The sequence below is a fragment of the Pelophylax lessonae genome (assembly GCF_965119305.1).
Source record: "Pelophylax lessonae genome assembly, chromosome: 1".
NCBI lineage: Eukaryota > Metazoa > Chordata > Amphibia > Anura > Ranidae > Pelophylax > Pelophylax lessonae.
The window spans coordinates 606,353,516-606,375,796 of NC_138768.1; the positions used below are offsets into that span (position 1 = coordinate 606,353,516).

The window sequence follows — 22,281 nt, forward strand, 5'->3', positions numbered from 1 at the left end:
CACACATCCCCCGAATGAACTGTATCATGAGTATATGGTCTGCTTTTTGTCTTTCATCTTCTCCTGTCCTCCTCATCTAGTAAAAGCTTCAGAAACACAAGAGTCAGATGGTTATATCTATCTTTATACATAGTAGAAGAGCAGATTACCTCTTCCCATAACTGTACATTGGTCAGTGACTCTCATTCTCCTGGTGGGAGGTCACAGATACTTCAGTCTTTATCTTAAATAGGATGCTTTGCATTCTTTGAAACTGCATTCTGTGTAAGTTTTACTTACAAATTACATATTAAACTGTTTTAACTGCATGTAGGCACCAAATAATGTGTCACTGTGTCATGAGTTGTTTTTCAAAAGCTGTCCTACAACAGTGCCTTGTGAACGTTGGGTACCTTTAACCACTTTTGCCCCGGAAGATTTTGCTGCTCAATGACCAGGCCACTTTTTTAAACTTGGCACTGCGTGACTTTAACTGACAATTGCGCGGTCATGCAATGCTTTACCCAAACAAAATGTACGTTCTTTTTTTCCCACAAACAGAGCTTTCTTTTGGTGGTATTTGATCACCTCTGCGTTTTTTATTTTTTTGCGATATTAATAAAAAAAGAACGAAATCCCTGGTGTTTCTGTCAGTCCCTCTGCTTTACTATTAACGATGAACTTCAGTCATTTTTTCATCTTTCCACCTTAAATCTTCTGCCCTTGTTGTTTTAACTGTGGATAGTAAAACATTTTTTTCTGCCAGTAAATACCTTATACAGCCCACTTTCTCTTTCTTGTCTGGTATTAAGCCTAGGCCCTAAGCATGAGGCTCACTCTCATGAGAGTTTGCCAGCAAGGGTGGAGGGGTTGAGTCATAGGAAAGCCAAAGAGAGCTGCAGAGCTGGAGGGGGCTGGATGAGGGCAGGGATAACAGGAGACTGCAGAGATCCATGAGTATTCATCAAGAGAGGAGAAATGTGCAGGCAAGCAGTGGTGTGAGCGTGTCTGTCTATCTGTATATATGTGTGTGTGTGTGTGTGTGTATGTGTGTATGTGCGTGTGTGTGCCTCTGTGTAAATCCAGGAAGTGAACAGGCAGCAGCATCAGCTGCCCAGAGTTAAAATGGCTGCAGCCAGTGAAGGGATATTTCTACAGCATGTTTGGCAAGTACAGAATGACAGAATATATAAAATAATATGCAAAGTGGTTGGAGGGAAGCTTCAGAATGGTAAATATGTTTTTATTACAAATTATATGAGCAGACTGTAGTTCCCCTTTAAAAATTAACCACACTAAGCAGGAGAGCACACTGTGGTCAGTTCCTTTCGCTATGCTGGGAACTCAGTGTGCTCTCCTCCAATGATCAGACTTGTCCTGACACGCCCCCGCTGCACAGCCATTCACTGGAAAGCTCAGTGTGCTGCTGCTTCTCCTCCCCCCAGCTCTTGTGCAGCTGAGAACAGAGGGAATGTTTTGCCTTTCATTTCTATTTATGAATGTTGTTAGCATACCTGTGTAGATTGTTTAATTAACCTTTAAATGATAAGTTCACTTTTTGTAAAAAAAAATAAAATAAATACACATGATTTTGCAGGCTAAAAAATGTGTATTATTTTTTTACACTGCAACCTGTAAACTATTGCACCCACAATCAGCAGACAGATGCAATGCGAGGCTCCTGCAGACAGTCAGTACAGGCAGGCAGTCCCTGAAGTGCAGGAAAAGTCCATAAACTACAAGAACACTTATTAGCACCCTCACAGTTCAATGAGATCTACAAGCCATCTGCTACGGTGGAAAATGGGACTTGTGGTTTATTTATACAGATTGCTGTGAATGAATGACGCAGAGCCCTGTACAGCCCCACTGTTACTAAATTGTGGTAGCAGGTACAGGGAGAGGATCCCCTACCCACTGTCATAGCGGGGGATCAGGGGGGTGCGAGGACTGGAGCACCATTACATGTTGCACCGTATATATGGGTGCAACATGTTACAAAAGGTGAATTTATCCTTTAAGTGTTGCTTTTCACTCATTTGTCTTTGAGTTATCATCTGTCTGACCTGTTCCTGAACTTTGAGCTGCCGAAAACTTTACATTATTTTGATAGTGCTGTATGAGGAAAGGAAGGTTCTCCCACACCAGTACACATTGTCCTGTGTTTCCAGTGTGTTTTCCTTTTTTTTTAATATCAGTACACACCAGATGTTTTGTGTTGCTGTGTGTCAAATTTTTGCAGCTGCATTTTTATTTTGTTAGTTGACTTGCAATTCCCTTAAAGCTTAACATCTTATGTTATATGCTGCTGAAACAAATATAAATCCATTTTGCTATCAGGCCACATGTTTATTATAATTAGGTGGCCCATAAAATTAACCCACAAAGAATGCTTCTTTGTTGTCATGCACACCAGACTTCTTCACCTTAAAAACTGGCGAACTGGGTCCTTAAATGGGAACTTTACCCTAAAAGGGAAGTTCTGCTTTTTCTGCTTCCCCCCTCCTTTCCCAGCTTTGAAGGTTTGTTTGATTTTTTTGGAGGGGGGGGGGGGGCGGCGAGGGGAGCCAGTACCTAGTTTTAGCAGGTACCTGCACTTACTTCTGCCCCGACCGCCTAGGCAATCAGAGCAGAAGTTCTCCCCCCTTCCTCCTTGCCCGCAAACTTCTGGTACCAGGAGGCTGTGGGACCATTCACATAGCACAGTGCAGTGGGAAGCCATCTACGAAGCCGCAAGGAGTCACAGCCGGCTTCCCAAAGTGATCCTGTCAGCAACGCACTTCCTGTCTTAGGGTGAGAATGCTTACATACACAGCCTTGTCACGCGGGCTGTTTTAGGGATCGACCGATCTCATTTTTTCAGGGCCGATACCGATTTTTCGGCTATCCTTCTGGCCGATAGCCGATATTCGGTGCCGATATTCTGTACATTTAATGTTTTAATTTTTACACTGACCTTTTAAATTTTTATTTCTTTTTTTATCACTTTTTTTTTATGGCTTGCATAAGGAATGTAAACATTCCTTGTGACAGTAATAGGCAGTGACAGGTACTGTTAATGGAGGGATCTGGGGTCTAGAAGACCCCAAACCCCTCCACTGCACTTAAAAACATTCAAAATGCCAAGTTTGGCTGTTATGAATACTGTAATTTTTTTAAAAATCTGGCGCCTTTAAGGCTTTAGTAACCGAAAGTAATGTCATGACATCGCTTCCAGGTTACTACATAGAAGACCCAATTAGAGTCTATTCAGGCTTCGGGCGGACGTTCTGGCTGTTCGCGCGGGCCTCCCAGTTGGACAGGACACCCGGGCGGAGCAGTGGGAGGGGGGGGAGACATCCCCTCTTGCTACTTGTAATAACAGCGAAGTGGCTGCTTAGCTTCATCGATTATTGTTATTACAAGAAAGCCGACCATCGGCTCTAAAAAACGGTACTTGGGTGATGCTTGTAGCTGCAGGCATCACTCCGGTACAACTACTTAAAGCAATATTGGTCATATCGGCAAGTTTGTGACCGATACTTCAAAAAAAGTGAATATCGGCCCCACCGATAATCGGTCGATCCCTAGGCTGTTCTCCTAATTTGTACTACAAACACCAACCCCTCGTCTCTTCTCCAATACATAGATGGGAGGTGTTTGGAAGCTTATAAAAGATAACTGGTAAGGCTGACATTAGAGATTTCAGCCCACAGGAAGGGACTAGGAGAATTCTAACAGGATCAACAGGTATTCTTTCTATACCTGCAAAAAAAATGTACTTAACCTAAAAAAAATATTAAATAAAACAAATGCAGCCACCACGTCTAAGGACTAGTAAGCTGCAATATATTACATTTGTTCTTGAGTTTAAATGCACCGAAGTGTAAAATGCTTTCGAAGCGTATGTGTAAATGTTCTTAAAACTAATGCCCCGTACACACGTGCAGATTATCTGAAGACTTTTGTCTTCAGATTTACCTTTTCTATGTAGTGCAAGGGCCTGCCGGATTGCATACAAATTGAAAGTGTTTAGGTTTGACCTCATATTATATGGTTTTGGTAAGTCTGCAGACAAAAGTCTTCAGATAATCTGCACGTGTGTAAGGGGCATTAGACGTCTAGTCTGAACATAGCCAAAACACACCCCTGCAATTTGTGTGTACACTAATGGTGTCCTTTTTCTGTGTAGGTAGCACTGCACGCATGTGGAGTAGCGACCGATATGGTGATTGAACACTGCATTGCTGCCAGAGCAGCCTTTGTCATCTGCCCTTGCTGCTATGGATTTATCCAAAACACAGTGAAGACAACCTTTCCACGCAGGTAATGATCTATGTCTTGTTTGCTCTACTTGTGATATTCAAGTCTTGATTTTTTTTTTTTGTTTAAAAATAACAAACAGGTTATACTTACCTGCTGTGTGCAGTTGTTTAGAGAAGCCCAAATCCTCTTGGCGGGTCCTTTCCAGTTGCTCCTGGCCCCACTGCTCGGTGTGTCTATTTAGACATGGAGCCGCAGCTCGGTCCTGCTCCTCTCTCTCCTCATTGGCTCACTGACTTTGATTGAGAGCAGCGGGAGCCAATGGCACCTGTTGCTGTGTTTCAACCAATCAGGAGGGAGAGTCCTAGACAGCCGAGTCTCTCGTGCAACATCGCTGGATCGAGATGGAGCTCAGGTAAGAATGAAGGGGGCTGCTGCACACAGAAAGTTTTTTTATCTTAACCACTTAAGGACCAAGCCTATTTCTGATACATACATATATATATTTTTTTTAGCAAAGAATAGAATGGCGGTCATTGCAATATTTTTTGTCACACGGTATTTGCACAGTGGTTTTTCAAACACAGTTTTTTTAAAAAAAAAATACACTTCACTGAATATTAAAAACATGAAACAGTAAAGTTACCCCAATTTTTTTGAATATTGTGAAAGATGATGTCACGCCAAGTATATAGATACCTAACATGTTACAAATTAACATTTTTAACGATTACCAGTTTAGAGTTACAGAGGAGGTCTTTTTTTTAGAATTATTGCTCTCACTCTGACCATCGTAGGGATACCTTACATGTGTGATTTGAACACTGTTTACATTTGTGGGCACGACTTATGTATGCGCTTTCTTTGGTGCCTGAGCTTACGGGGATGGGGACACTTTAAACGTTTTTATTTATTTTTTTTCCTATTTATTTTATTTTATTTTTATCACTGTTCCTTAAAAAAAAAAAAAAATAAAATAATCGGATCACTTTTATTGCTGTCACAAGGAATGTAAACATCTCTTGTGATAGTAATAGGCAGTGACAGGTACTCTTTATGGAGGGATCTGGGGTCTAAAAGACCTCAAACCCCTCCACTACACTTCAAAGTATTCAAAAACACCAAAATCAACATTTTTGAATACTGTCACTTTTTTAAATCAACGCCGTTGGCATTCGAGTAAACCGGAAGTCATGTTGTAACGTCGCTTCTGGGTTGCTTTATCAGAGACCCGATCGGGAGACCTGGGCAGAGCGGCAAAAGGCGGCGGGGGGGTTCCCCTCCCATTCCCTGTGATAACGGCCAAACGGCTGCTGAGCCACATTGGTTGTTCTTATTAGAAAGCCGGCTGCCGGCTCTAAAAAACGGTACCGGGGTGATACCTGCAGCTGGAGGCATCACCCCGGTACAACTACTTCTTCAAGCCGGCGTACGCGTACATCAGTTTGCGGGAAATGGTTAATGCATAGAATGCATTAAGGTAAAAACCCTTCTGCCACTTTAATCTATACTTGGCCAGTGATTTTCCTTCTCACAGGGATACAGCACTCTAATGCAGCCTTTTCCAACCAGTGTGCCCAGGCACCCTGGGGTGCCTTGAGGTTTCTTCAGGGGTGCCTTGGCAAAATGCCTAACAATTGCCCAAAAATTGTATACAAACCAGCGTGCCTTTTAGTTACACAATGCCACAGGTTTTCATTGTGGACCATTGCAACCTTCTAGCTGCTGGCATCCTAACGACCAATGACATCATAAGCTGATAAGGAGGATGTCAGTCGCCTGCATAGCAAGCTTCCTTGTTTGACCCTCCCCTACCCCTCTCCATCAGCTTTGGGGTCATGTTAGCTGAGTGATCGATAACAACTGAGGCAGAAGAGAAACATTGGAATACTAGTCTATACCAGTGTGCAAAAGTGTATTTGTCTTGGAAGAATACATCACCTATAACGTTGGGTGTCCTACTTGGACTTGTGGATGTTGCTGCATTGTGTAAAACTATTAGAATAGTTTTTACATTTTAGAGTGGGGTGCCTCAAGACTGTCCATAATTTTAAAAGTGTGCCTCGAGATTGTCCATCATTTTTAAAGGGTGCCTTCGACTGAAAAAAGGTTGAGAAACACTGCTCTAATGTACTGGAACAGCTTCAGTGTGGTCAAAATTTTTTTTTTTCCCATATTTTTATACATTCAGAACCAGATTCAAAACAGTGTGTCTCAGATATTCAAAAAGAAAACTTGTCTGTACTGCCAAACAGTAACCAAATTGATGCTTCCATTCCCTAATTGTTAAAAGTTATATTGAAGGCTATTGTTTTTTTGTTTTTCTTTAAATAACAAGCATGTTATACTTACCTGCTCTGTGCAGTGGTTTTGCACAGAGCAGCCTGAATCCTCCTCTTCTCGGGCTCCCTGCCAGCACTCCTGGCCCCACTCCCATTGCTGTGTCTCAGCCAATGAGGAAGGAAAGCCACTGCTCTCTTGTACATCGCTGGATCAAGATGGGGCTCGGGTAGGTATTAGGGTAGGGGGCTTGGGGGAGGGGGGGATGCTGCACACTGAAGTTTTAGAATAGTAATGAATAGTATGAAGTCATATAATAGTATTGCATAGCAGTCATTTTTATGCATCTGGAATTTATGTTTTTCGTCTTTTTTTTTTCAGTGACCGCTTTCAGGAAGTCTTATCGTACAAGGTAATTTTTCACTTTATCATAGTTATCATAACACTTATTTATCATGAGTGTTTTCTGCAATGAAATACTACAGAATAGAATACCAGATTTTTGTATTATTTGTAAAATCATACAAAGTTACATTTGAGGAAAAGGAGATTCATGTGTAATAAATGTAGGCTACACATTGAACAAAATCACAGTAGGGTCCACAGTGTGAACCCTATTCTGGCATATATGCAGTTGTTAACATCACATGCCTAAAGTGGATTTTCACTCTACCCCCTCCCATTTTTTTAAACCCCTACTTACCTGGTGGGGAATTCTGCACTGTTTCAGATACTCGCCCACCCAGCAGATCCAGCGTTGTCCAGCTAAGATCCTTCTCTCATCTGGCAGCGCTCATTCCCATGCCGCCATGTTTTGGTGTGACGTCATCGAGAGGCTGCTAGCTGTTCTGGGTTCAGCCAGTGTGCCTTCTAAAGACTCTCCGCTAGGTCTGCCCCCTCCATCTTTACTGAATGAAAGGCTTTGCTTCCTGGGATATGTGACATGCAAGGTGAATCAGTGCCAGACAATTTATAAAAAAAAAATAAAAGTAAATTTAAAAAAAAAAAAAAAGGTGGAGAGGAGGGACCCGGTTTTAGATCATCACAGACTGTGGAAAGTTTTGCATTTCATTTGGAAATCAAGGTCCCAGAGTCTGGAAGAAGAGTAGAGAGGCACAGAGTCCAAGTTGCATGAGGTCCAGTGTGAAGTTACCACAGACAGTGATGATTTGGGGAGCCATGTCATCTGGTGTTGGTCCACTGTGTTTTCTCAAGTCCAAAAACCAGCGCAGCCTTCTACCAGGAAATTCTAGAGCACTTCATGCTTCCCTCTGCTGACCAGATTTATGGAGATGCTGATTTCATTTTCCAGCAGGACTTGGCAGCTGCCCACACTTCCTAAAGTACCAATACCTGGTTTAACCACTTCTGGACCGGAAGGTTTCCCCCCCTAATCATCAGGCCGCTTTTTGCGATAAGGCACTGTGTTACTTTAATTGACAATTGCGTGGTCGTGCAACGCTGTACCCAAATAAAATTGATGTCCTTTTTTTCACACAAATAGAGCTTTTTTTTTGGTTGTATTTGATCACCTGTGCGTTTTTTATTTTTTGCGCTATAAACAAAAAAGGGTGACAACTCTGATAAAAACAATATTTTACTTTCTGCTATAAAACACAGACAATAAAAAAAAATTAAAAATCATTTTTTATCATCATTTTAGGCCAATATGCATTCTGCCACATATTTCTGGTAAAAAAATCCCAATAATTGTATATTGATTGGTTTGCATCTAAAAACTAGAGGATAGATTTGTGGCATTTTTATTTATTTTTACTAGTATTGCAATGATCAGCGATTTTTGTCAGGACTGCAACATTGTGGCGGACAGATCGAACACCTAACTGACACTTTTGACACTTCTGAGGGGACCAGTGACATTAGTGCAGTAATCCATGCTAAAATTATGCACTGATACTGTACTAATGACACTGGCAGGGAAGGGGTTAACACCAGTGGCGCTTAAAGGGTTAAGTGTATCCCTAGGGGATGCTTTCTAACTGTGTGAGGGATGGACTCACTAGATGAACACAGAGACCTGTGTTCCTGAATAGCATCTGTGACAGAACAACGGTCTGCCTTGTTTTTGTCTCTATGCAGAGTGATCACGGGTGGCCGGCGGACACCCACTAATTGGCTCCCCCTCTGGCCAATCAGCCCATGCCCCCTCTGGCTATTGCACGAATCGAAGTACAGGTACGTCGTTTCATGCAATAGTGCCGACCTGCAACAGTAAAACTACCGTGGCTGGTCGGCAAGTGGTTAATGATCATGGTATCACTGTACTTGATTGCCCAGCAAACTTGCCTGACCTAAACCCCATAGAGAATCTGTGGGGTATTGTCAAGCGGAAGATGAGAGACCTCAGACCCAACAATGCAGATGAGCTGAAAGCCACTATCAAAGAAATCTGGGCTTCCATAACACCTTAGCAGTGCCACAGGCTGATTGCCTCTGTGCCATGCCACATTGATGCAGTAATTCATGCAAAAGGAGCCCCGACCAAGTATTGAGTGCATACTATACTGTACATGGACATACTTTTCATTAAGCCAACATTTCTGTATTAAAAATCCTTTTTCTTTTTTTTATATTGGTGTTATGTAATATTATAATTTTCTAAAATACTGAATTTTGTGTTTTCACGAGCTGTAAGCCATAATCATCAAAATAGAAATAAATGTCTGAAATATATCACTCTGTGTGTAATGAATCTATATAAAATATATGAGTTTTGATGATATTCTAGTTTCTCTTTCGTTCATCGACGGACACAGCGCTTCCTAAATCATAACTAGTGGTTTATATTGCCTCCTCCAGAAGTAGGACTAGGCAGAACAAAAAACACCTGACTATGCCCATGGGCCATCCTCAGCTGGTATATAACCCCTCTCTCTGTTCTAGATCAGTGGTTCTCAACTCCGGTCCTCGGGACCCACCAACAGGCCAGGTTTGCAAGATAACTAAATTACATCACAGGTGATCTCATTTGCTGCTCAGTGATTGTGGTATTCTAGTCTGCATCCCCCAAGGTAATACTTAAAATCTGGCCTGTTAGTGGGTCCCGAGGACCGGAATTGAGAACCACTGTTCTAGATAATGAGACATATGAACAGGGATGGCGTACGTGGTGATGCTGGGTCTAAATTCTCAGTGCTGCTCCGATCGGTAGAGTCCTTGGGGGTCCCTGTTATCTCTCTCTCTCTCTGCTGATAGGTACCCTAAGCCTTGGGGGGGATACTTTAGTGGTGCCAAAAGATTGTTTTTGTACTGCAAGGTCTTCCTTTCCTTATGGAGCCTCAGGGTCACATCTCCCCCACTGACCCCTTCATGGAGGTGGCAGGTCCCTCAGAACCCCAGCTTCCCATAGTTGCACTAACGGTGGTCCTGCAGTCCTTAGTGTTCCAGGTGGAAGTGGAGTGTGGGCAGAGGCCCAGGAGGAAGCGCCCCCTGCCTTTCCCCGCTCAGTCTGTCTCATCTGATTCTGAGCCTGATGCCGCCGTGGATGCAGCTTGTCCAGGGGGCTTAATATCACACCCCCAGATCAATCCGATAGTGAGGATGATTCCTCCATGGTCGCAGCAGCAAAAAGCGCTGGTAGACACACTTATTGCTGCAGTGCGTGAGACCTTAAAAATGGAGGATGTGGCTGATGTAGCCATGGACATGGCTGTGTCGTTTGGTACACATAAGTCCCCTTGCACTCCAAAGGTGTTTCCTTATGTGCCTTTTTATGACAGGTTTTCCTGTAAGGAATGGGAACAACCAAAATTACCCTTTGTGGTCCCTAAACATTTTGCTGTACGTTACCCTTTTGAGGAGTCACTTTTAACCACTTGCCGACCGCCGCAAGTAAATATACTGCGGCGGTCAGCCCCTCACAGGCAAAGTGACGTATATAAACGTCACTAGCCTGGGAGGGTCTGGGGAGCGAGCGCGTGCCGCCGGCGGCACGCTCCCGCGCGGTCACGGACCCCCCCCCCCCCCCCCCGCTCGTAAACAAGCTGCCTGTCAGTTCTCCCTGTGTAGAAACCCTGATCATACGGTTCTACTATGTAGGACCGTTGATCAGTGTCCCTACACCTCAAGCCACAGCCAATCACAGTTAGAATCACGCCCCTAGGGACACACACAGCCCCTCCCTCTCAAATAAAGTTAACCCCTTCAGTGCCAGTTTATTTTTACAGTAACAGTGCATATGTATAGCACTGATTACTGTAGAAATGTCACTGGTAACCCCAAAAGTGTCAAAAATGTCAGTCAAGGGTCCGATCTGTCCGCCGCAATGTTGCAGTACCGCAAAAAAATCACAGATCGCCGCCATTACGCGTTAAAATAAAAAACAACAAAAATGACAAAAATCTTTCCCTTTGTTAGTAAACGCGATAACTTTTGCGCCAACCAATCAAAACACGCTTTTTGCAATTTTTTTTTTACCAAACATAGGTAGCATAAAACAAATTGGCCGAAAATGTTAAAAAATTTAGATTTTTACTTTTTTTTTTTGGGGGGGAATTTCATATAAAGAAATGTGAAAAATATTGTTATTTTTGCAAAATTGACGCTCTTTTTTTTGTTTATAGCGTGTGATCAAAAAATCGCACAGGTGATCAAATACCACCAAAAGAAAGCTCTGTTTGTGGGAAAAAAAGGACGTCAAATGCGTTTAGGTACAGCATTGCACGACCGCGCAATTGTCCGTTAAAGTCACGCAGTGCCGAATCGCAAAATACCCCCTGGTCTTTTAGCAGCCAAATCCTCCGGGGGTTAAGTGGTTAGGTGTATTAGTCCACCATTGGTGTACCCTCCTGTTTCCAGGTTGAACAAAGTTACCGTGATCCTAGTAGAGGAATCCCCATCCTTTAAGGACCCGGCTGACAGGAAAGCAGAGACTGTGGCACGCAGCATGTTCACTATGGCTGGTTCAACATTGCGGCCAGTCTTTGCCTCAGCCCTGGTGTCTCAGACCCTAACTGAATGGGACAAGCTTTTGCACCAAGGCCAGGGGGGTAAGCAGGTCCCAGCTGCCTATGTTGGTTCAGCGGACCAGTTGGTCCATGGGCTGCAGTTTATCTGTAATGCAGCTTTGGATACAGCTCCTTTGCTGTCCAAACTTTCTGTTTCAACGGTGGTGATTAGGCATGTGCTGTGGCTTAAGAATTGGTCCGCAGACCAAGCCTCTAAGAAAGCTCTCATTGATCTGCCCTTTCAAGGCGATCACCTGTTTGGGGCTACCCTGGATGACATAATTAAGGGTATCACGGGGGGGGGAAGAGTACCTTCCTTCCGTAGTCTAGGAAACAGAAGGAGCCTCATCGCAGACAGGGGCCCTCCTTCTCAGCACATAGAAAGCTATTTTGTGCTTCTGGGACAGAAAATAAGGGAAATAGATCTTTCAAATCTTGCCCAGGAGGTTCCAAGCATCCTTGGTCTGGTAAGCCTAGAGCTAGCTTCTCCGGACCTGCAGACAAGACCCCTTCAGCATGAAGGTCTGCCCTCACCCATTATTGGGGTGGGGGGACATCTTTACTGGTTTCCGGCCTCATAGACCTCCTTCATGAGCATCAAGGGGATCTGCGAAATTATTCTTTTGGTGGTACCCAGAAAGGGGGACAAAGCTTGTCCTTTTTAGTTTTTTTTTTTTTTTTAGGTCCTGAGTCTCCTTGTGCGGATTTAATTCCCGCAAAGGTTCAGGTAATGTCCATATTACCTAAGGTCCCCCCATCCCTGTCCAGGGAATTTATTTACCTAGGTCTGATTCTAATTCTGAGCAGGGTGGTCTTTCCTCTAAACAAACTTCAGGAACCACAGGCCGTGAATCACTGGCTGCTGTCACAGAGATACAGTAGTTCTCTCTCCCAGTTTGCATGCAGGTTCTGAGTCTGGTGGTATCCACCTTCAAGACTGTTTGTTCTGTTTGCACAGTTCTACATGCAGCTTCTTTAGCAGGTTCGGATCCATAGGATGATACCGAGGTCGTGGCGAGATCAGGGGTTCCTCTGGCAGGCGCCGCAGGCATCTAAGGGCCATGGTAAAGCCAGTATCATCCTCGGATCAGGCTTCTTCCTCAATTCCTGCGAGGAATCAAGGGTGAGGATCTTTCTATCAGTCTGGTGGCCATAAAGTCCCTTGGGGGCTGCCTCTCAGGGTTGATCTACCATCCTTTACAGTCGCTTGTTTTAAGGGCTTAGCGATTGAAAGCCAAGTACTAAGGGAAAAAGGTCTGTCTGGATCAGTGATCCCTACTATGGTGAAGCCGAGGATGTCCTCTTCCAGCAAGATATACCATCGTATGTGGAAAGCGTACATTTCTTGTCTTGTGAGTCTATTGGCGCTCATCTTCGATCCTTTAATGTGGCTCGGATCGTAAACCTTTCTTCAACAGGGCATTAATCAGAATTTGGCCTTGAGTACCATCAAGGGTCAGGTGTCTGCCCTGGCAATTTTCTTTCAGTGACCACCTAGTCACGCACTCTTTAGTTCATACCTTCATTCAGGGGGTTTGACATGTGGCTCCACCTGTACAGTCTCCTTTGCCGCCATGGGATTTAAATGTAGTACTTTCAGTTCTCCATAAACCTCCATTTGAGAATATTCTGGAGATTCCCTTGCATACAATATCACAGAAGGTGACATTCTTGGTGGCTATTACCTCGGCCTGCAGGGTATCAGAATTGGCGGCATTATCCTGTTGCAGTCCCTATTTAGTGGTCTATTGGGTCCCTGTCCATCATTCCTAAAGTTGTCTCTGACTTCCATTTGAATGAGGACATTGTGTTGCATTCCTTGTGTCCCAAGCTGGCTCATCCCAGGAAATTGCTTTGCATACCTTCGTTGTGGTTATTGCGATTCGGGTGTATCTGGCAGCTATTGAGTGCTTTCGGAGGTCAGACTCGCTTTTTGAGGTTACGGACGTACCAAGGAAAGGGCTGGCTGCTTCTTCGACTACCATCTTCTAATGGATCAGGCAGACGGTGACTCAGGCCTATTCCATTAAAGGTCAGGTTCCACCTTTCCCTTTCACGGAGCATTTTACTTGGGTACTTCCATCATCAGACACAAATATTGCAGGTCTGCATCACTTGGTCGTCGATGCATACCTTCACAAAAAAGGTGTATACTTTGGCATTTGCAGATGCTTCTTTTGGCCGCAAGGTTTTGCAGGCTGCTGTTTAAGAAGGGCTGTTCCCTCTTGAGGGGTGTTTTTCTTTAAACTTTTATTTTTCAGATGGGGCTCCTGTAACTCAGTTAAGGCTCCTGTGTCCTGGTGTCTTATGTTTAGCCCTGAATTATTTTCGCCACCACTCATTTTTCTTTTGGCACTGTCTTTGAACGTCCCAATTAGGGATGCACCGAAATGAAATTCTTGGCCAAAGCCGAAGCCGAATAATAATGAAATGCTTGGCCGAAGGCCGAATACCGAACGCGGTGTTTCACATTTTTTCCATTTATTTTGCCAATTTTTAGGGGGCACGCTGATGGGCACATTTTATGTTAGGGGGCACGCTGATGGGCACATTTTATGTTAGGGGGCACTCTGATGGGCAAAACAAAACATTTAAATCAGCGTTGCTGTTAACATAAAATATGCCCATTAGCGTGCCCCTTAACATAAAATATGCCCATTAGAGTGCCCCTTAACATAAAATATGCTCATCAGAGTGCCCCTTAACATAAAATATGCTCATCAGCATGTCCCTTAGCATAAAATAAGGGGCACGCTGATGGGCACATTTTATGTTAGGGGGCACTCTGATGGGCACATTTTGTTAGGGGGCACGCTGATGGGCACATTTTATGTTAGGGGGCACGCTGATGGGCACATTTTATGTTAGGGGGCACTCTGATGGGCACATTTTATGTTAGGGGGCACGCTGATGGGCACATTTTATGTTAGGGGGCACTCTGATGGGCAAAACAAAACATTTAAATCAGCGAATCAGCGTTGCTCTTAACATAAAATATGCCCATTAGCGTGCCCCTTAAAATAAAATATGCCCATCAGAGTGCCCCTTAACATAAAATTTGCTCATCGGAGTGCCCCTTAACATAAAATATGCTCATCAGCATGTCCCTTAGCATAAAATAAGGGGCACGCTGATGGCCACATTTTATGTCAAGGGAGCACTCTGTTGGGCACATTTTTTTTCTTTTTTTTTTTTTTAAGGAGCACTTTATAGGGCACTCTAATGTAATGAGCATGGCAAGTGGCAACAACATATGGTAGTCTGCACACTAATGCTTGTGCAGCTGCCAGCTACCGTATTCTCCCCCAAACGTGCTCAGCTCCACATCACATACCTGAACTGCAGCCAGAGCCAAAAGCCGCGAACAGGGGGGCGGGGCGTGGACCTAGTGTGAAGGAGCCGCAGTCAGGATCAGGGGGCGGGACGTGCGCGTGACGTCACACCCCCTACTCGCGGCCGGACAGGACACCGGCGGCGTGTGAGAAGGGAGCCGCGAGCCGCAATGAGGAAGGTGAGCGGTCAGGGCGGAAGTTGACATTGTTCGGCTCAAAATTATTCAGCCTTTTGACTTATTCGGCCGAACACCGAAAGCGCTAACTTCCCTATTTTCGGCCGAATAATGTTCGGCCGCCGAATATTCGGTGCATCCCTAGTCTCAATAGTTATGATTTATGGAGCGATGTGTCCGTCAATGAACGAAAGAGAAAATGGGATTTTTGTACTAACCGTAAAATCCATTTCTCTGAGTTCATTGATGGACACAGCACCCACCCCTCTACAGCACCCACCCCTCTAAGGTGTTCTGATACTTCTAATACTGCTTGCTACTAAACTTATTACCTGGAGCAGAGGGGGGGTTATTTACCAGCTGAGGACGGCCCATAGGCGTATCCAGGTGATTTTTGTTCTGCCTTGTCCTACTTCTGGAGTTGTTATGATTTATGGAGTGCTGTGTCCATTGATAGATTTTTACTGTTAAGGCCCGTACACACGTACCGATCGTCGGCCGATCTGCCGATTGTAGGCTTGTTAGTATGATGCCTCCGACAGCCGACAGCGCACATTCGGCCAAAAAGAATCTGTCATGCAAGCATTAAAATTTTTGTATGCCGACACCAGAGCGGCCGATTGTTCGCCAGTCAGTACAGAATTCGGCCGACAGACCGCAGATTTGCAAGACTGGGCATGCTCAGAAAAGAAAAAACACAGGGAAAGTTAACCATTACATGACATCACTTCTGCAGTCGGCTGTAGTCGGCGGACAAAATTCTTGTGCTGTCTTTGCACTTTTCAACAGACACCGACAATCCGGGGACAAAAGACGGCCGATTGTTTGCCGACGATCGGTACGTGTGTACGGGGCTTTAGTAAAAAAAAATCCCATTTTTATGAGATGCACCTGTATATAAATAGCTAATTAATTTTGTATAGTAAAGCATTTCAACAATGTTATTAGAGATTTGGTTATTTTATTATCCTTATATACTGTGTTTCCCCGAAAATAAGACTGGGTCTTATATTATTTTGGCAAAAAAAGACACAATATGACTTATTTTCGGGGTAGATCTTATCGTGTAATGGGTATTTGCCAGTTCCTGTGCCCCCTGTCTTCTCTCCCCCTCTCCCCCCCCCTGCTGGTCAGAAATCCCCAGTGTCAACAAAGTTAAAGTGGTTGTAAAATCCTATAATCCACTCTATTACAGTATTATATAATGTACAATGTGTGTGTTTCTTTAATATTGTTGTCCCAAATACCTTTGTTACATGACCTACCGGAGCTCTCTTCCCCACTCCAAGCACTGCAGACTGCCTGCCTGACAGCCAGGAGAAGAGGAGGAAAGCAGTGAGAGGTCAGGATGGCGCAGAGCGGCTATGTAATGAAGGTATTTGGCACAATAATATTACAGAAACACACACATTGCACATTATATAATACTGTAATAGAGTGGATTGTAGGATTTTAAAACTACTAGGGCTCATTTTCGGGGTTGTGCTTATATTGCCGCCATCCTTGAAAATCACAGTAGGTCTTATTTTCAGGGTAGGTCTTATTTACGGGGAAACACCGTAGGATATATTTTTGGTTATTTTATCATCCTTTTATAGAGACACGTTTTCTAGCCATACAATTATAGTATACTATATGTTCTATGTAATATTGTATTTTAGCCTCAGCTGCATGATTACGGTGTCATGAATTCAGCCTCCCTGAATTTATAATTAAAAGAACAATATAGACTCAAAACAGCTTTGTTTTTAATCCTTTTAAGCAGGCTGGGAGGTTTCATTTTCCTGTAGGGTCAGTGACCTTCTGGATAATTAATTCTCAAGCAAGGAACTCTTTAGTCAGCTTAAGCTGTTCTGTTGTTGTCTCAGTAAGTCAGTGGGTCATATTCTCACAGCTAATACACCCGTTTGATGTTTGTTTGTAACTGGCGTTTAACCCCCTGTTTTCAATGCAATCCTTCACATGACAATCTTGTCCTGGTTTTGGACTCACCTAGGTAGTTAATGCGATAAATTAATAAGTCACATAGTATAACAACTGGTGTTTATTGTGTGTGTTGTTTTTACTGGCTATTTTAATCGTAGTCATACATGTTAAGAACAGGTTACCATTGTTGTTTTTACTGGCTATTGTAATCATGATCATACATGTTTAAGCAGTAATAAAGGCTTTAAAAAAAAAAAAAAAAACTCTGCAAGGTAAAGGCATAATGTGCTAGTATGCATGGCTTCCATCTTCATCCAGTCCTCCTTCCAGGTTCGCAGGCTGTGGCCGCTTGAATAGCCGAACCGTGATGATGTCACGGCCAGGGCACGGGGCTCTGAAGCAACTGCACGGGTGTGCCATTCCTTCAGAATGCATGTGCCTGTGACGTCACCGGTTTCTGCTTCCTAGAATATCTTCTAAACAGTGCACGTTTAGGAGATATTCATTTATTATAAGCTTACCTGTAGGAAAAAACATAAATACTGCCTTTACTATCACTTTAAGAACAGGTTACCATAGGAAGGTCATACTTGAGCTCCATAGCTGATTTCCTGTATTGTGTAGGAACAGTAGAATTGGTTCTAATGTCTCTTGCCTGATGAAGGGGCCCTGCGTGGCTCCGAAACGTTGCCGTATGTGTTCCCGTCTGACCATGTGAATAAAGCTTTGGACCCTTTTAAAGGAATCCTTGGTGTGCTGATGACATTTCTACACTCTAATTATCTACAGTTTTTAGCCAGTGGTCATTACAGCATCTACTGCCCTTTTTAGGAACGGGGAATATTACGTTTGGTTCTAATGTTATCGCATATGTACAGATATGCATTTCTCACATTTACATTGACACAACTTTATATTATGCCAGTGGATTTCCAAAGGTTAAATAAGAACAGTTGGTAAAGGTAACTGTTTTTATATGTTGGAGCCTACTAGTAAAGTCAGGTGTCTAAAATGATTGGATTGTTTCAACACACCCAGTAGTCCCCTAGTGTCTTTGCAAACCTTTAGCCAGGTTAGATGTTTTGGCTGATTGCCCTATACTCTCCAGTAAAACATATAACCACGGTGCCCTGCTTCAAAAAATGCAAATGCAGATATGTATGACTGCATCAATGGAGTTCTTCCTGATGAGTAGACCTATAAGATATGAATGGTCCATGTTGGGGCAGATATCAGTTTTATACAGGGAAATATAAAAAGATATAAAATGTCCTTTAACATGATAGGTGGCTGTATTGACCAGAAGAGGGAGGAAGAAATGTGGCCAACTTTGATAAAGGGATAGTTACTCTAAGATTTGCTTATACAGTAACAGCTTTGGGTTGCTGATCTTTTTGAGTTGATCTTTTTGAGTTGTTGTCATGAAGGTAACTTCTGCAGATACACTTTTTATCATAAGTTCATTTTGAACTGCCTACAGTGGGTACGGAAAGTATTCAGACCCCCTTAAATTTTTCACTCTTTGTTATATTGCAGCCATTTGCTAAAATCATTTAAGTTCATTCTTCTTCCGCATGAATGTACACATAGCACCCCATACTGACAGAAAAACACAGAATTGTTGACATTGTTGCAGATTTATTAAAAAAGAAAAACTGAAATATCACATGGTCCTAAGTATTCAGACCCTTTGCTCAGTATTTAGTAGAAGCCCCCTTTTGATCTAATACAGCCAGGAGTCTTTTTGGGAAAGATGCAACAAGTCTTTCACACCTGGATTTGGGGATCCTCTGCCATTCCTCCTTGCAGATCCTCTCCAGTTCTGTCAGGTTGGATGGTAAACGTTGGTGGACAGTCATTTTTAGGTCCCTCCAGAGATGCTCAATTGGGTTTAAGTCAGGGCTCTGGCTGGGCCATTCAAGAACAGTCACGGAGTTGTTGTGAAGCCACTCCTTCGTTATTTTAGCTGTGTGCTTAGGGTCATTGTCTTGTTGGAAGGTAAACCTTCGGCCCAGTCTGAGGTCCAGAGCACTCTGGAGAAGTTTTTTGTCCAGGATATCCCTGTACTTGGCCGCATTCATCTTTCCCTCGATTGCAACCAGTCGTCCTGTCCCTGCAGCTGAAAAACACCCCCACAGCATGATGCTGCCACCACCATGCTTCACTGTTGGGACTGTATTGGACAGGTGATGAGCAGTGCCTGGTTTTCTCCACACATACCGCTTAGAATTAAGGCCAAAAAGTTCTATTTTGGTCTCATCAGACCAGAGAATCTTATTTCTCACCATCTTGGAGTCCTTCAGGTGTTTTTTTTTAGCAAACTCCATGCGGGCTTTCATGTGTCTTACACTGAGGAGAGGCTTCCGTCGGGCCACTCTGCCATAAAGCCCCGACTGGTGGAGGGCTGCAGTGATGGTTGACTTTCTACAACTTTCTCCCATCTCCTGACTGCATCTCTGGAGCTCAGCCACAGTGATCTTTGGGTTCTTCTTTATCTCTCTCACCAAGGCTCTTCTCCCCCGATAGCTCAGTTTGGCCGGACGGCCAGCTCTAGGAAGGGTTCTGGTCGTCCCAAACGTCCTCTATTTGAGGATTATGGAGGCCACTGTGCTCTTAGGAACCTTAAGTGCAGCAGAAATCTTTTTGTAACCTTGGCCAGATCTGTGCCTTGCCACAATTCTGTCTCTGAGCTCTTCAGGCAGTTCCTTTGACCTCATGATTCTCATTTGCTCTGACATGCATTGTGATCTAGAAGGTCTTATATAGACAGGTGTGTGGCTTTCCTAATCAAGTCCAATCAGTATAGTCAAACACAGCTGGACTCAAATGAAGGTGTAGAACCATCTCAAGGATGATCAGAAGAAATGGAAAGCACCTGAGTTAAATATATGAGTGTCACAGCAAAGGGTCTGAATACTTAGGACCATGTGATATTTCAGTTTTTCTTTTTTAATAAATCTGCAACAATGTCAACAATTCTGTGTTTTTCTGTCAGTATGGGGTGCTATGTGTACATTCATGAGGAAGAAGAATGAACTTAAATGATTTTAGCAAATGGCTGCAATATAACAAAGAGTGAAAAATTTAAGGGGGTCTGAATAGTTTCCGTACCCACTATAGGTATGTAACAGGTTTAAACTTTAATGAGATGCAAAATAGCATAACTGGTCAGATTTTATTACCGAACCCCTGAAGCGTGTCCTAATCACCCTCTTTCTAAAACAAAACTGCCAGTTTTATGTAGAATTCTTCTTATTTAACCATATCAAGGTGTTGTTTGACTGAAAAGAATATTGTTAGAAAATTTAGTAGTTTAGTAAGAACGATAGCACGACTGATTACCATCTACCTTAAGGCTCTCAGTAAAGACATCTTCCAAATATTTGTTCTGTAAATGATAGGAATACAAGTACAAATTTTAATAGCTGCCAAGTTTTCTTCATTTTAGTTTTATGGCTGTTGAAGAAGTCTTTTTTATATTTGAAAAGCTTAGACTAATCACATTCTTTGTATATTTCCTGCATCACTGTGTCGCCAGCAGCCGTATTGAGATATGTGACAAGGGCATATGTTTGCACAAGCTGCAGTAAAGAATTCCTAAATGTACAGACTATAGTGCAGGTAGAGATCTGTGGTACTTTTAATGGACCTCTTTATGATTTAAGCCAGGATAATTGGCTGAGGGGACAGCATTCAACGTTAATAGTCAGGCATTGTCTCCCAGCCTGACCATGCAGATTAAGGCTTCTTGTCTGTTAATTATCCAGAATTAATCCTACTTTGATGCTGTTGTATGGTTTCAAGTATTTCTTTATTTGAATCTCAGAGCCAATTGGTGTATGGTAGAATGCAGTGGACAATTCAAACACACACATATTTAAACTGTTTCTTAATGAGAGTACTTTCTCAACGGCAATATATTATTTTGGCCGGATTGGAGAACTGGGAAGTTTGTATGGTATCCTAGCTCACAAACCTTTATTAAATGAAAAATTAGTTGTCTGGGTAGGAATTCATCAGCGGTTAGCTTATGGCACTGGACTATATAGTTCATGTAAACCTAAATGGTTTTAGGATATACATTCACAAGTCAGTGTAGAAGTTTGGATCGGCAGTGATAACATTTCTTGGCTAAATTAATAGGTTGTAGTGCAAACGTTCGAGGCATGCAGGCTTCTTCTTCAAGCAATAAGAACTGATAGTAACCAATCAACCAAAATATGTAAATGTTTGTAGCTTAATGTATAAAATGCATGTCTCTTACTACTACTCTTATTGCTTGAAGAAGAGGCCCACATGCCTCGAAAGCTTGCAGTACAACCTATTTATTCAGCCAATAAATGGTACCATCTAGATCAGGGGTCTCCAAACTTTCTAAACAAAGGGCCAGTTTACTGTTTTTCAGGCTTTAGGGGGGCCTGACTGTGGCTGGTGGGAGTAGAAAATGCCCCAGCACATCATTAGTTTTGATGGGAGGAACAGTGCCCCATTGTTACCAATGGGAAGAATAGTGCCCCATTAATGGTATCAGTAGTGGGAATGGTGCTCTGTTATTGGTGACGGTTGGTGGAATAGTGCTCCAAGGTCCAGATAAAGGTAAGCAGGACTGTAGTTTGAAGACCACTGATCTAGATCCAAACTACTACTCTTGTTGACGGCTAGCATGGTACAATGCACTGCTACTCTCACTGGTTAGTGCACAGTAGGATATTTTCATAATTTCTGTGACAGTTTAAGCTGGCAATGCGGGTAAGATTAAGTTTTACATTCCTACTTCTTATTTTTTACTGTAAATTTCTTTTCACATTTAGAAGTACATTATTGCTCCTACAGTAGTTTAACCACTTGCCGACCAGCCACCCTATATATACTGTGGCAAAGTGGGGCTATTACATGAAACGTACCTGTACGTTGTTTCGTTCAATAGCCATTAGATGGCACCATCACACCTTGATTGGCTAGTGGGGATGTCAATCAATGGGTCCCGGGGACCTGGTGTCCGCCGGCCACCTACGATCATTCCCAGGAGAGGCAGAACAGCGATCTGCCTATGTAAACAAGGCAGATTGCCATTCTGCAACGGCACAAGATGGAGATCTTGTGTTCGTGCTTAGCAGGAACCAGGATCTCGCTTTCTCTTATCTGTGCACCCCCCCCCCACAGCTAGTAAGCAACCCCTAGGGACACACTTAACCCTTTGATCACCCCTGACTTTAACCCCTTACCTGCCAGTGTCATTAGTACAGTAACAGTGCATTTTTTTTTTAGCACGGATCACTGTATTAGTGTCACTGGATCCCATAAAGTGTCAAAAGTGTTAGATGTCCGATTCATCTGCTGCAATGTCGCGGCCCCGCTAAAAATTGCTGATCGCCGCCA

At 43.2% G+C, this 22,281-nt stretch overlaps 1 protein-coding gene across 2 annotated transcripts in view; it reads left to right on the top strand.

The window, feature by feature from the left end:
- The window catches only part of GSTCD (glutathione S-transferase C-terminal domain containing), a 269,194-nt gene that overhangs the window by 242,304 nt on the left and 4,609 nt on the right, over positions 1-22,281 (top strand). For both annotated transcript variants that reach the window (XM_082243685.1, XM_082243684.1), the window contains exons 9-10: positions 4,151-4,284; positions 6,883-6,913. In XM_082243685.1, coding sequence (XP_082099811.1) covers positions 4,151-4,284; positions 6,883-6,913 — 165 coding nt within the window. The remainder of the gene's footprint in view (positions 1-4,150; positions 4,285-6,882; positions 6,914-22,281) is intronic.